The following is a 15,287-nucleotide window of genomic DNA, read 5'->3' on the forward strand; positions in this document are numbered from 1 at the left end:
TCATTTGTACCATCATTATTTTATTTTGCATGATGGGCAAAACACATTCAATTATGAAGTATAGTAAACATATAGGACGTTTACAGATAAAAAACCTAACAGAATAGCTCATCTGTTACATACATGTAATATTCAACATGTAAAACAAATCACAATAACGATTTACAATGATTAAAAATTTGATTTAGCATGAGCAGCCTTCTGACAGTGCACTAGGAAAACATAGAAAAACACCAGGATAACACTACAAAAAAAAAGAAGATATTAAAAAGCACTTCTTTGGAAATGTCAATCAACTGTGACTGGAATAAGTGTCAATTACACATCCCATACTGTTCTGCTCTATCTAAGTTCTAAAAAGCCCTTTTCCTCTTACTGGCTGATGCCACACCCGAGTGCTACTGTTTTGGAGGGGTGGGGGTGGTTCGTTTTTTACTCTTGGGTTTGGCCACCGACGATGACACAGCAGCCTGGGGCTGACGAATCTGTATTTGTTGTAGTTGCTTGTAAGGAAGTTGCTGTAACTGGAGCAACTGTTGCTGAGGCACAGCACCCCCTTGTGTTGCGCTAGGTTTGAACTGAGACAGGGTAGCTAACTGATGTCCTGTAATGGTCTGTGCTGTTAACTGAACTGAAACCAGAAAAAAACTGTTTTAAAGTTATTGTGTAATTATTTTATCTGAATATGACCTGTAAATACCCTTTATTTTCCTAATCAATTTAGCCCTGTGCTAAGCACCCGCCTTCAGACAGACAAAAAATGAATAGACTGAAAGACAGACAGACAGACGAACAGACAGACAGACAGACCTGTTGTTGGGAGGCCTTGGCCGGGCTTGCCCGCTGAGGGAGAGGACACTGACCCAGATTTCCCTGGTGCCCTCTGCTGAGGAAGACCAACTAGCTGTATACTGGGCTGGCCTTGGATCTGTTGGATACAGAATGACTTATTTACAAAACATACAGGTAATGATTAATAAAATGAATATTGATAGCTAATTAATAGATTAACTGGCTCCAAGATCAAAAACTTAGAATAGACTAAAGTTAAAAATTGTATTTTACTAGTTTTTACATGACTAGTAAATGATAAACCATACTAACCCACAACACAAATATGTGAAAGTTATATCAAATTTAGATTAAATATATTCTCTACATTTTATTTTGATGCCTTGCCCTGTAATGTCAGATACGGCTAAAATGATTTATGTTATGGTTCACCTGAAGGAGCGGTACAGAGGATTGCTGTCTGATGTTGGAGCCAGCTTGGGTCTTCAAGCCTCCCTGAACAAAGGGAGCTAACCCAATGAGAGGAGATAACAGTCCTCCTGAAAAAAACCCAGTAAACTACTGCATATTGTGGGTACAGCAATTTTTGATAAATACAGCACATGTACCTGGTACTGATGAGAACAGAGGTTTTTTAAAGCAAACTTTACTTGATGTGCATCACAGTCATCTGTTACTTCTTTACTGATCTAGATACCCTGTATCAGCTCTAGATTTTGTGGACCTTGGTCCACTGTTACCTGAGGTCACTGTGACTGTGGTTGATGAGGGTGAGGATGTTGCCGGTAGTGATGAACCAGAGGTTGTAACCATGGTAGGCATTGAGGTCACCATGGTAACAAGGGTTGGTGCTGACCCAATAGATGATGATGTCTACAATAATTATAGAATGTTGAAAACACAAGTCAACCAACTAGAAATCTGCATTATTATTCATTTTGTTAACAAAGTGAATGGTTTAACAAATTCTTTAAAATTTAAGGCATTTGTGGCTAATGAATCAGTCTATGTAGTTTAAGGAATTAAAGTTATTCAATAAAAGATCAGAAAAACCTCACAATAATACACAGATAAGGGATGCTATTGAATCGTTCAGCCCCATGGAAAGATTGTATACAGAACTTGAAATTTTAAACCAACCCAACATACACATATTAACAGCATTCATTTATGTAAAAAAAAAATACACCATTTTAAAAAAAAAAGACAGAGACAAGAGCAGAAATCTGGGAAACATGCCATTCTCAGGATCATCTGATGCTTCCACAACATCAAAAACAAAGCCTTTTTTTTAGTTTAGATATATCTTTGCATTGAAAAACAGCAACCACAATTAATCCATCTGTCATTTATAAAATAAATAAAGCATCAAGAAAGTTCTTAAAGTGATTCAACATTCATATCAAAATTTCTTGATGATGGAATCATTCCAGTAACATTTATTTTGAATCATATTGCACAAGTTCGCAATGCATACCAGTATAAATTCCATTCTGTTGCTATTGTCATTTTAAATAGCATCCTATGTTATATTAATTTGATTTTGTCTCACTCTATTTTGGGCAGAAATAGGAAGTGGGAATATAAATCAATTGGCTTCATACTTGCAACATACTTACTTGTCTAATGCTATGTACTGTCATGCATTGCTTATTACTGAGGTTTTTAATGAGCTTCCTTTGATGTAAGAAATGAACTACGGCAAAAGTTTGGAGCTTTCTGGGTAAGTGGGATATAACCCTGATATTAGTAGACTAACACTATTAATAATTGAACATACTTCAATGTGAACACTATGCAATCTGATCAATTCATGCCCCTTGCATCAACGAAGCAGACTTTAAAAAACATATTTCTCAAACCATTTTACCCGTTACCATGCAGTGAAATATAGGACTGTTGACATCTGGTTGCCATGCATACGTACAAGTTTTCTACTCACAGAAACAGGCACGGATCCAGTGGTGGTGGAGGACATAGAACCACTGGGCAGGGAGCTCACAAAAATACTCTGATTCTGTAAAACACCTGGAATTGGAAGACATTCTTAATTCACCATAAACAGAAAAAGTAGATCAAGCAGTATGGAAATCTCTGACATAAAAAACCTCTTGTGTATAGGCCTAGAATAATGAGATACTCAAGTACCACACAGGAAAAGAGTGATCATATGATGTTAGTCACAGATTGTAAAATAATCTTTAATAATTTTGTATAGAACATCTCCCCTTAGTTTAATTTTTTTGATAAACACTTAAAATTTGAAAGTAACGTCACAGGGTTAATTCATTAGTATCCCTACAAAGTATCCCTGCAGAGTATGCTAAAACTACTGTTAATACATGTACCTGGTATTTGGAAAATCACTTACACTATACTTATAGAATGAAATTATGATCACAGGAGCTAAAGATCAAAGAAAATAAAGATGGATGGTCCACCTTTTATCAACAGTTAATAATAAAAGAATTCCAATAGATAGGGTAAGAGATTCCTACCTGAGTTGGTGTTGATGAGGCTGATGGGAACAGGGACAGCAATCCCTCCCCCAGGCATGGACACCCCGGTCAGTGACACCTGCATGTTCTGGAGACCCTGGAGGTTGGCGATGTTGACCCCGGGAATACCTGTAAGATTCTGGATGTTGATGTTGGGAGGGAGTCCAATGTTGGTGATGTTGATGTTAGCTATACCCTGTTGCTGACCGCTGGAGCTGCTATCAGGGTCTACAAATCAAATCATGGTTAGCTCACTGCAACTTCATTACCTGTCTAAAACCTGGTCACAGTTCTAGCTCCACAGTCTTAAAATTTACAAGAGCTCACTTTCTATATCAGTCTCACTTTTATAAAAGGAAAATATTGTATAAAATTAAGGCTGAGATCAAAATCAATCTCATTTAAGTTTCAAGGTCCCATGACTTGCTCTTAGCTAAAAATTAGTTCTCGTGTTTGCATTTTTGCAAATAATTAAGATAAGACAATAGGAAGCACAGATTCACTTAATTTAAAGCTTCATTTCTTTAAAGATTTTAAAATTCTCATTTCTTACTTTGTACAAAGGTGATGTTTCCCTGTGGGAGCCCCTGACTGATCTGCTGTACAGTGGTCGCCTCTGTGGAGGGCTTCCTCCCAGGGACATTGGTTGCTGGGGGTGACGATAAAGTAGTGGCCCCTTTACTAAGCTGCGCTGATGCAGGGGAGGGAACTAGACCAGGAGAAAACAGCTGACCTGTATGTAGAAAGCAGTGTGGGATTTAGGAAGTTATACAAAAGAATTATATTATACTTGACATCACTAATCACTAATCACTAATATACATAATGTAAATGACATTGAATCATAAACTCTGATAAAACATATAATGAAATCATTCATCCATCGAGTTGAAAAGGAAATCTATTCTAAATACAAGTACAGTAGATCCCATATATTGCACCAGTACTTATATCACTGAAACTGCTCTTTGGCATCAAATTGCAAAAACCTCCATATTAATCTTTGTATGACAAAGGCTTTCAAAATAAAAAACATATGATCAAAGACAGAAGGACCATGTATAAAAGCTGGACTAAAACACTTACCTGTAGCGGATGTTGGTGTGGTAGCTGGACTAGGACACTGACCTGTAGCAGATGTTGGTGTGGTACCGATAGATGGACTAGGACGTTCACCTGTAGCAGATGTTGGTGTGTTAGCTGGACTAGGACACTGACCTGTAGCAGATGTTGGTGTGGTACCGATAGATGGACTAGGACGTTCACCTGTAGCAGATGTTGGTGTGGTAGCTGGACTAGGACACTTACCTGTAGCAGATGTTGGTGTGGTAGCTGGACTAGGACACTTACCTGTAGCAGATGTTGGTGTGGTAGCTGGACTTGGACACTTACCTGTAGCAGATGTTGGTGTGGTAGCTGGACTAGGACACTTACCTGTAGCAGATGTTGGTGTGGTAGCTGGACTAGGACACTTACCTGTAGCAGATGTTGGTGTGGTAGCCAGACTAGGACACTTACCTGTAGCAGATGTTGGTGTGGTAGCTGGACTAGGACACTTACCTGTAGCAGATGTTGGTGTGGTAGCTGGACTAGGACACTTACCTGTTGCAGATGCAGGTGTGGTAGCTGGACTTGGACACTTACCTGTAGAAGATGTGGTTGTGATAGCCGGATTTGGACACTTACCTGTAGCAGATTTGGATGTGGTAGCCAGACTAGGACACTTACCTGTAGCAGATGTAGGTGTGGTAGCTGGACTTGGGGTGGAGGAGGCTCTAAAAACCAAAGCATTAATTAATACAAAATATCAAAACAAAACATGTCACTCAAATATTACAACTATAAATGAAATTTATATGTTTTTAATTAAAAACATATCATTATTTTTTCAGGCAAAGTTTAATACTCCATCATACTGATGAAAAATTTTTCAGTTATATTTGATATGTTGTAGTGTTATTATATTAAAATTCATATATATATAAATGAATTGGAGGGTATCAATGACTTCTCCCTACCTTTGGCCTGCAGTCTGTGACAATGACTTCCCCCTGAGTGCAGCCTGTTGAGACTGAGATTTCTGTATGTTAAGTTGTAACTGGTTCCCAGTAGGCTGGGTCCCCTGAGCTAAAAACCAATAACCATATCATTAGTTTTTGTCCAATATCTGATATCCACAATCAATGGTTTAAGCCACATGTACATATAACACTGTCCAGTTCCAATTGACATAGCCCCTCAAGGTAACTGCACTACATGTACTACTCTTTTGCAGGACAAAATGACATAATGTGGTGAAATTTGACATACATTGTAAGTAACAACTATTGTTTAATCTTCATTATCCTATTATCTACCCACTAAAACTTCATTAATTTGCCTGTAAAGTAGTTGTACTAGTAACTGATTTTGGGGATTTAAAAAATTAATTAAACAAAGATTCGATATTGACTCCTCTAAAAACTCATATTGCTAGTTTCAAATACAACATGGTTCCTACCCATTGGAGCCAGGGTGAGGGACAGCTGGATGGGGACGTTTCTCTTGGCAGTCAGTCCCGAGGAAGAGGTGGTGGCTAAATCCGCCTGTAGGTACATGTACTTACATTATAAAACTACTAGTACTGAAAGTGGTTTATCTTATAAACAAATAAAATAAATATTGTATACCATTTGTTTATATTCTATTTTTTCTACAGTCTAACATTAAAACCATTAATAAACAGATGATTAACAGAAAGTCAGGTCAGACTAATGTTCTACAACCAAACACTCTGTAAAGAAATTATAAGCAGTATCAACCAAGTAAGTGCTTATCATCAAAATTCATTTATACTGGTGTCTCATAATATCGCGGTACTTATTTTTTCCAAAAAAAAAGATATACCAAGTTATCATTTTCACATGTCATTAGTGCTGTTTAAAAAGCTTGTATTAGACTAGCTTTTCTGAGGAACATCAATTTCCCAACTTACTTGTTTATTTTGTGTGCTATTTTTAAATCACAAGTCTTATTCACTTTCAAAATTAGAGAGTTCCATTGTATCGCGGCATTGGAAATTTGGTAGCCTGGTTTAGTTATAACGGACAGTTTTTATTTTTTCAAAATAAAATACGATTCTTCATGAAAGCAAAGTCACTTAAACTGGTTAGGGAATGAAATATAAATTCTATTATGCTTTTTATGTAGTTTTTTTCATCATATACATTGTGGACTTTTGAACTTGCTTTCTCTCCGGAAAAAATTTTATTGTGAGAAAAATTTTATTTGCCGATATATTTGACAACCTTCTTTGCACTCATCCTGAAGTTGGTGCATGAACTCCTTGTGGAAAATCACGGGAAAAAACTGGAATCCTACTTTTTGGAACATACCGCGATACAACGGAACCCGCGATATAATGAGAAGAGAGTATACAACCAAACAGAAGTACCTGTGTAAATTGCCCTTTAATTGCAGCTGTAAGAGCCGGTGCATGTGCACTAAGAATGCCTTGGGGTCCTGTCGGCCCAGGTGTGGTGGGGGTCTGAGAGGTCTGGGTGAACTCCACATGAGGGGGCTGTCCTGGCTTCTGAGTTGTTATTTTTACTGCCCGCCTTCCCTCTTCTGTAAATATTTCCTTGAATTGTTCCAGATATCTAAACAAAGAGAAAATTCTCTTTAAATCCAAGAGGGGTGATACCTGACACTAATATTACATGGTTTTATCTGTATGTTCACTTACTTGTCTACCAATATTTTCGTCCCGAGTAAGAACCTGTGGAATAATGAAAGGTCTATTAATTTCTAGCTTTACTTGATACTCTTAACATGCTATGGACACCTGTACAATGAGCACCTTACACATCAGTGTAAATGCACATGACATAACATTATTGTAGCTTTAACTTCTACTTTCAAAACACCTTTTGATATATGTCTTACACATGCTAAAATCTTTATTTTCACAAAAATTCAAATCTATGGAAACAATGATATAAGACGTACATGCAGGACGTGCCCTCACTGCCCTCACGGTAGTCGTGGTCCAGGTACAGCTCCCCGTAAAACTCATCGTCCATGTTCCGTTTCTGGATGGTTAGTTTGGCCAGAATTTTCTTCTCTGCACTGACATCACGCTCCAATGTTATCTCCTCAATGATTTCCTTTTTATGAAGACAAGACCATTATACCAGTATATGTATATGAATAGACTATGTCATAATTTACAAAGCCTGGGATCCTTTGTTAAATTCAACCATTTTACAAGTAAATGTATAATCACAGTCTAAAATTCAAATATTTTATAATGCTTAAGATTTTCAGATTGTCAAAAATTATTTTCATTTTTAAGCTAAAAGCTTATTGATGCAGTGATTACTGGTATCTGATGTTATTGGTGTTAATTGAACCAGTCAGTTGACAGAAGTCACACTTACAAAAGAATTATCTGATGCGGGTTCTGGACCTGGTATTACTGAGGCAAACTTGCTGACCTTCAATAGATAAAGAATAAGAAACTCTAAAACAAACACAAAGCAATATATCACTCTGCAACAGAAGATTTTTTGTTGTTGTTGAGAAAAATCAGAATCTGATAAGTATGAAACAAGCAGACCAGCATAGAACAAAATATCATTCTTATAAGCAAGTTTACTTCCATAAGTCAGTGTTGATGAAATTTTAATGATGAACAAAAAAATCTATGAAGAATTTGTTTTGATATCTCTGAAAACAAAATCACAGTTACCTCAACTGTTTCAGGGGCAGATAACTGAAGAGGCTTTTGTTTCCACATGTCAACATGCTGAAAAATAATACAAGTGTAAAGAAAAGAAGTCAAAACTTGTAGGAAACATTCATTTTTATTTCAGCAACAATGGGTTGAAAATCAATTCTGCTTCCTTTTTGATTTCAGTAAAATAAATCTTCTCTTTTTATTGTCAGAGACTATTTATTATCTACCTGTAATTCAGTACCTTATTGGAATATTTATAGCATACTGAATAATTCCTTTTGATATGACATACCAAATAATTTCAATTGTTTTCTTGACAAATTTACATGACGTAATAAACATACAGTAAGTTTAACTACATTCCCAATAATCCTGCCCTTATTTTTCACGGAAAGCTATGGATACTCACAGGCTTGCCCACTTTCAGGTTGACAGGAGGATTAGACTTGGGTTTCTTTTTGTGGATGAAGTCATGCAGCTTCAGTTCCTTGGGAGCAGCTGCACTTGCTAACTTCCTCTTCCTGTTTAATGCTGCCTGGTTAAAGCGTTTTGCAGATCTGATCAAGAAAATATGGTATCAACATATTGGTCTATATTAGTTTTGTTGATAAATTGCAATTCAGAATCTCCAATTTACTGTATCGCTTGCTAAATTTTAATGACACAACAATAAATCAATGAAGGAGAGCAATGGTTTCAATGTAAAAACATAAAACAATGTTCTCATTTGCAGAACTGCTAAGAACTACTAGCATTATGAGACCTTCTGTCCAACAGTTTTGGGGGATGTTAAGTAATGAAACAATTATGTGTACTGGTACATGTACCAACAGAAGAAGCCTTATGTCCTGCAAAAGATGAGGAGATTAAGCAGTTGAGCACCAGTAAGGGGTTTGAACTCTGACCTTTTCAGTATGGGATTACAGAGACTTTTCTGTTCATACTGCAGTTTGTTGTTGACAAGTAAAACTGCAGGTGATGGGTCAAGACAGAGGGGCTCTTCTGTTGCCAATAGCAACTGACTCTCCAGGGTAAACTGGTCCTCTTGTGTCCACCTGTGTCCGTCATTGATGATATTGTACATGTCTGATAGCAGTGACTGAAAAAAGCAGAAACTTGATTTAGAATATAGGATATAGTTCCTAAGAGCAGGAATGAATGATTTTTACACAATGTTGTTTTTGACTAACAGACTATATTCATCTGAAAACTTTAACAATGAAATATTGATATAGACATTGTTTTTAGTTCAATGCTTTGATGACACACTGTTACCTGTGAGGTGGGCTTCAGTAGCACATACTGGGTGTCAAAGGACCCGGTGATGGAGCGGCGGTAGTCACGCACCTCTAGAATCACACACCCACTGTAGAACACGTTCACCTGAAACCAACATTTCCTCTGTGAATATCATAAAACGGACATTTGCAAATATAACAGTACTTTCGTACAAGTGACAGTCAGCACATGTATTGATTATCAAGTAAAAGAAACTATTGAAGAAAATTTACCAGCGTAGTTAAAAATGTTAAAACTGAAATATTTAACCTTTAATATGAATAAAAGACCAGGCTGCAGCAAGCTGCATATTTTATATTCAGTAGTACTTCTCACATTTTAGTTAATGAATTTGCAGTGGCCTGACTGCATTTTTACTCACCTGTGCTTTTTCAAGAAGGTCAACAAGGAAGGGAGGCAACTGTAAATAAAAAAGTAAAGAGATTCTTCAAGATCAAGAAGGCTAAAAAACATGTAGATTCCAGCAGACGTATTTGGTCTTTGGGATGTAAACTACATATACTTCAGAGTGAACCATATTTATTTTACTGTACTTTAACCTTTCAGTCAAACAACAGTGCACTATAGATTTCCCTACCTCTGAGGAATCCACATAATCCAGAAGTTCAGACACCTAAAAACAAAGAATGATGCATGTAATACCCTTCATTTCTCTATTGACTGGAAATGTTATTTGTAAATGCCAAGAGTTGTATATTCAGAAAATTAAACCAGTTCTTGCCAATTAGAGAAACTAAGTATTAAAATTACTTGTACCTTGGACAGATACTGACCTCGTATGGGAGTTTGAGAGTCTCCAGCTCCACCCCGCCACGCCCCCTCAACATGATTGAGTAGCCCTCATTCCCTGGGTAGAGCTTCAGCACCAGACAATTCAGTTTGTCCCTCCTGACCAGCTTAGACAATAGGTTGGAGGACTGGACAATGTCCTGTCAAAGAGACCCACAGTCATTACCTGTGTCATTCTGTGTCTTATAACACTCTACTAGAAGTATGAACAGATGTTTATCAGTACTCTGATATTTTGTAAGTACATTGATTCTTTTTTAATGATAGCCTCCTCCTTGGTTTTGAAACCAGCATGTGACTTGGGTTAGGAGCATAGAAATATGTTTTTGTGCCAATGATTTCAAGAATACAATGAAAGATGAAAAAAAATTACTCGCAATCCTTGCTAAGGAAATAGAAAAGTTTATGCTAAAGTTTCCACGATGACTGGACGAACCTTAAATTTTTCATAAATTTTAAAATGGAAATCAGCATGCATTTGTACATATTATAAACAAACCTTGCTGTCATCTTGGTTCTGACAAGTCTCTAGGTAGAGCTCATGTAACTTCTGGTGAATAGTCTTCCTAAAAAAATCAAAGCAAGCACATGCACTCATTTCAACCTCTTGCTGATAAATTAATGGTGTATGAATGTACATGTAAGACATTTCCACCCAAGATTTTTGAATTGCAATATTATTTCATTACAGTGCTCTGAGTTTTTAGTTTTCAAGTTTTCTTTATAAATGCAAGCTTTGAAATAAGACTACAGATGATAGAAGGTATGTAGCGGAGAGTTGGGACTGAGGGCGGCTTACACTTTGCTGCTGACTGTGGGCCTACACAGGGAGTCGGGTCTCTGCTTGGCTGCCTGCACCAGGTACTGAATCACAACATAAAACATTGTATTTATCAATCTTGTGTACATCAGTGACTGTATATTTTCATTATTTCATTCTATCACAATATCTATCAAACCAAGTAAAACATCAAAACAAGATACATATACATCAATGTCTGGTTCACGTTCTTATTTCATTAAACAAGGTATATGTACTGCAGCAAAACAAAGCATCTACTGGTACTCAACACAGGTTATGTCTGGCTAACATTCTTATTTAATATCAAATCATTCTAAAATAATGTCTTCCATAGATTCCTAACTTGTCCAGTAGAGTGTTAGGTTTTACATAAAAGTTTAAAAGATACCTACTATAGCTGTTTCAGGTATGTTTCATATCCCTGATTCAGAGTGTATATTATGGGTTTAAAGCGATGATACACAAATATTTTACACAAATAAACATCAACATGAATATAAATATAAGCATTAAATGCTTATTTTTAGGATGTTGTCGGTCCTATAACACACCAGGCCATGCAGACAAATTATCTTAATGCTCTAACGCGCGGTATGACAATTTTTTGTACAGCCTTGGTGCATTATAGGACCGACGACATCAAAAAATCAAAAAGAAGGTTTTTAATAGCATTGTGTTTCCACATTTTACTTATTGTTGTACTGTTGTAACAACCAACTGTATTTAGATAAGTTGTTAAAACTGCAGAAAAAGGCCGCCAGAATATTGTTAAATGTACATGATATTTTAACTCCTACTAGTTTTTTATTTTCTTGTTTATCATGGATGCCAATTAAGGAGTATTTTATGTTTAGACAAGTGATCTTTCTGTACAAGGTTTTACACAACCAAATGCCCGCTTATCTTAGTGTGTTTCGATATACAAGAGATGTTAATTGTCGCCAAACAAGATCAAATGATTTTATGTCAAACCTTTTATATTTACCATGTCCAAAAACAGAAAATTACAGACGTTCCTTTAGTTACTCTTCGGCATTTCTTTGGAACAAACTTTCTCAAAATATCCGAAACTCTACTTCAGTAAGTAATTTTAAATCTGTGTATCTTCGGGAGTATTTTCACAGAGCTAATATTTAGCTATTAGTCCTTTTCTAACTCACTTTTTAATACATGTATGTTGTAACAGTAACATGTATATTGCCATGTACTAAGACAGTAATGTGCTTGTATTTCTTATATATGTGTCTGTTCATATTTAGATGCTAATTGTATCGTTATAATATGTATGATTGTAAATATGTTTTAATGCAGGACCACGATGAAAACTAGCTACAGATTATCGTGTAATCCTGGATAAATAAAGGTTATTATTATTATTATTAAAAAATAAGCATAGGCTGGAGATAATATTTAAAATCATCCCAGGATTTGCCTGACTGACATGCATATTAATTTAAAATCTTGACCCATGGCCTAAAATTGTAGAAAATACTTACAACCCAGAGAGATAAACATTATAGCAGATTATTACCTAAATTATTAGTTATAAATAAGAAAGAATGTTTTCCTTCATAGAGTTAAGACATCATCACTTAATCTCCAAGTACATGTAAACCTACAAAGGCCCCCTGGATAAAGCCGTCATTTCATATTGTACTACACCGAGTCTGAGATTGGAGTGCTACTGTACCTCAGCATACTCCACTGCTCTGGAGATTGTGTCCATTCTCACTTCGTATTAATCAATATTCCTTCCACATAATCAAACATCTTCAGTTTATAAGGAAATTCTGTTTAAAAGAAATAAATACAAACATACAATTTTATGCCTATTTCTTATAAATAAATACGGTCATGCAAAACTGCATGTAAATCGTTCGTAGAGCTTTTTGGAATAGCTTAATCAAGTTAAAACAATTCAAGAGATTGCACTGGACGTACGGACCTGTTCAACAGTTCAACATGAACAACATACCTTAGCTCAGATTCAAAACATCAGTGGTTGGAAGTCACTCCTCCGCATCGTTTACTTAAAATACAATAAGATGAATGGAATTCGTAGAAAGATCAGTGACAAATTACTCTGTTAAAAGAATTAAAGTAGAATAAAACATCACAATTAAGTTATTAAGTTAACGTCTTTTTTTTTTGTCTTTGTTGTTGACAATTGGAATAATATACACATCGATCCCGATCAAAAACCAGCGGCCCATGGGCCACATCGTTCACCTCAGCAATGTTCAAAAGGCGTGATACACTGTAAAATCAGCTTAATCACTGTTAATGGAGTCATAATACAAACTATCTAGACAACGTAGTACAATACGCGTAGATCCTGTAAAAATAAAAATCCATTCTCCCCTGGTTATTCTTATGTTTATAATTTCACAGAGACATAAACATATTATGTTCTTTATGTCTCTGAATTTTAAAAGTCACGTACTTTAAACAGATGATTTTATAGTCATTGCAGTTCTCAAAAAGATCCTAAAGAGTAAGACTATAATCAATTGTTTATATATAGGATATAAACCTACATCAAACTCTGAACCACGTGTGGGGCCCAAGAATAGTTCAGGGACCAAGGTATTAACCATGTTAAAGCTAAATCGGCAATACATGTACATGTATATCAAATCCTTGTATATGAGTAAAATCATATTATTACATTTCAGTTTTTGTGAATAAATGTTTTCCTTTGTAAAAATGGAACCTCAAAATGGCCCCACCCTACTCCTCAAGATTTTGATTTGAATGAATATGAATCTACATTATATCTGAGGTTGCTTTTACAGGTGCTTGAGGACAGGAACCCCTCCCGATTTAGACCCCCGGGGTAATTGGCGCCTTTAATTTTGATATCAAACTATTAATAACAACCCCAATCTGCAGATAAAAGGGGGGTGTTTTACATTAATTGCTTGGTCCCGCCTCAAGCACCTGTGGTTGCTTTCACTAAATTTACAGCTTTTCTATGCAAATTGGTTTTCAGAGGAAGATTTTTCTTCATTAATTCCTATATAAAAATTTGCCCCCCCCCCCCCCCCCCCGTTGTGACCCCATCCTTATGATTTTCTTAATTGATCGTACAATTTCAATTTTCAATTTCTTTATTAACCAATTAAGGACCCTCAAGGGGCAACATGAAAACTGTTCATACAACATCCAATGAACATAAAACATTCAATAAACATATACAAGAGGGAAAGAGCTGGATGATTGAAAGAGCTAGGACAGACATGAACAATTAAATAGTATATATATGTATAATTATGTATGTTTCCATACATTCAATACAGTGTCTTCTATATATTTATGTTAAACACCATACATAAATATGTCAAAATACAAATGCACATGTATACAAATTTGAAATAGTACATGTATAAACGATTATCTAAACTGTACATTATATACTGTGAGACATTTTTTTTGGCAGATGTAAACTATTCATTATATAGAGACTTTTTTTCTAAACGCATATATAACCATCAGATTCTATCTATAAAAAAAAAAACAACTAAAATAAATTGTTGTATCTTACGTTTGGACCAGTTATTTTTATGTCTATAAACGAAAATTCTTAAGTAAAACTATTTTATTCTACATATATGATCCCCAAATTATGTGGTTTGGTTGCCCAATAAGCAGGTTAATTAAGTAAAGAAATTGTAGTGTATCAATATGCTTTTTCTTGAAATCGTGTCATAAATCGCAAATGTAGTTTGATCATTATAAAAGATACATACGCACAGTTTTCGAAGTTTTAAAACTGGCACCATGCCAAGGAAATCACGAAGAGTTTTAGGTACAATTTGGAAATGCTTACCCCAAATAACGAATCTACACGTTCGATGCAAGCGTATAAGGACGTAAAAATATAAAATTAGAGAGAGAGAGAGAGAGAGAGAGAGAGAGAGAGAGAGAGAGAGAGAAGTTCGCGGTGATGGACGGTGCTTTTGATGTCACGTGACAGACTAGGAACGGCCGTAGAATTGTCAATTGCACGTGTTATTTTCGCGGTGCATGGGAAGTGTACAGTTATGTGATCTCAGATCAGATGCTGTCGTGATCGAGAGCCAAAGAAAATGAGAACTAAACGTACGGAAGCCGATATGGATGAATTTTTACTGAAGCTAGGCTTATGGCGAAAGCCGATAGCAAGAGACGGGTATTCTCTGTTCAGAGCGGTATCCGAACAGGTAAGATTTGCGGACATTAACTTTTTTCTACTTGATCGCAAAGTTTAATAGAGGAAGTCTGAATTTTGTCAGTAGAAGTTCTACATCGCATTCAAATTCTAAGTGAAGAATATATACTGAGAAAAGGGGTTCGAAAATATTTTTTGAATTTCGGAGAGTTTCCATTTCTGGAAAATTAATACGAGTAT

The 15,287-nt window shown here is 35.9% G+C and overlaps 2 protein-coding genes across 4 annotated transcripts in view; one reads left to right on the top strand and one right to left on the bottom strand.

Moving 5' to 3' along the window:
- LOC105338600 (transcription factor SPT20 homolog) lies at positions 1-13,078 on the bottom strand. 2 transcript variants are annotated; one of them, XM_020071559.3, is made up of 25 exons: positions 12,873-13,078; positions 12,588-12,687; positions 10,895-10,959; positions 10,595-10,661; positions 10,080-10,235; positions 9,884-9,919; positions 9,668-9,706; positions 9,283-9,390; positions 8,913-9,106; positions 8,417-8,564; positions 8,020-8,076; positions 7,709-7,765; positions 7,278-7,435; positions 7,015-7,047; positions 6,724-6,928; positions 5,791-5,875; positions 5,309-5,417; positions 5,019-5,065; positions 3,844-4,023; positions 3,291-3,518; positions 2,735-2,820; positions 1,533-1,665; positions 1,225-1,331; positions 811-928; positions 1-631 (listed from the first exon to the last, which is right to left on the bottom strand). In XM_020071559.3, the coding sequence occupies exons 2-25, from the start codon at positions 12,621-12,623 to the stop codon at positions 399-401; spliced, it is 2,685 nt and encodes an 894-aa protein (XP_019927118.3). In that variant the 5' UTR covers positions 12,624-12,687; positions 12,873-13,078; the 3' UTR covers positions 1-398. The 2 variants fall into 2 exon arrangements, with proteins under 2 accessions (XP_019927118.3, XP_019927117.3); XM_020071558.3 differs by having other exon boundaries at positions 2,720-2,820.
- A 1,824-nt stretch (positions 13,079-14,902) lies between these two features.
- The window catches only part of LOC105338597 (UDP-N-acetylglucosamine transferase subunit ALG13), a 39,157-nt gene continuing 38,772 nt past the window's right edge, over positions 14,903-15,287 (top strand). The window contains exon 1 of one of the 2 annotated variants that reach the window (XM_066074771.1): positions 14,903-15,099. In XM_066074771.1, coding sequence (XP_065930843.1) covers positions 14,986-15,099 — 114 coding nt within the window. In that variant the 5' untranslated portion in view covers positions 14,903-14,985. The remainder of the gene's footprint in view (positions 15,100-15,287) is intronic. The other variant, XM_066074770.1, reaches the window with a different exon arrangement.

The sequence above is a fragment of the Magallana gigas genome, chromosome 2 (genome assembly GCF_963853765.1).
Source record: "Magallana gigas chromosome 2, xbMagGiga1.1, whole genome shotgun sequence".
Classification (NCBI taxonomy): Eukaryota; Metazoa; Mollusca; class Bivalvia; order Ostreida; family Ostreidae; genus Magallana; species Magallana gigas.

Bases quoted from the DNA above. Each gene is read 5' to 3' on its own strand.
- LOC105338600 (XM_020071558.3), bottom strand. From the start codon at position 12,623: ATGGACACAATCTCCAGAGCAGTGGAGTATGCTGAG. The intron at 7,436-7,708 runs GTAAGTGTGACT...CTTCATAAAAAG, and splicing joins CCGCATCAGATAATTCTTTT to GAAATCATTGAGGAGATAAC. The intron at 7,048-7,277 runs GTACGTCTTATA...ATTATTCCACAG, and splicing joins AGTGAGGGCACGTCCTGCAT to GTTCTTACTCGGGACGAAAA.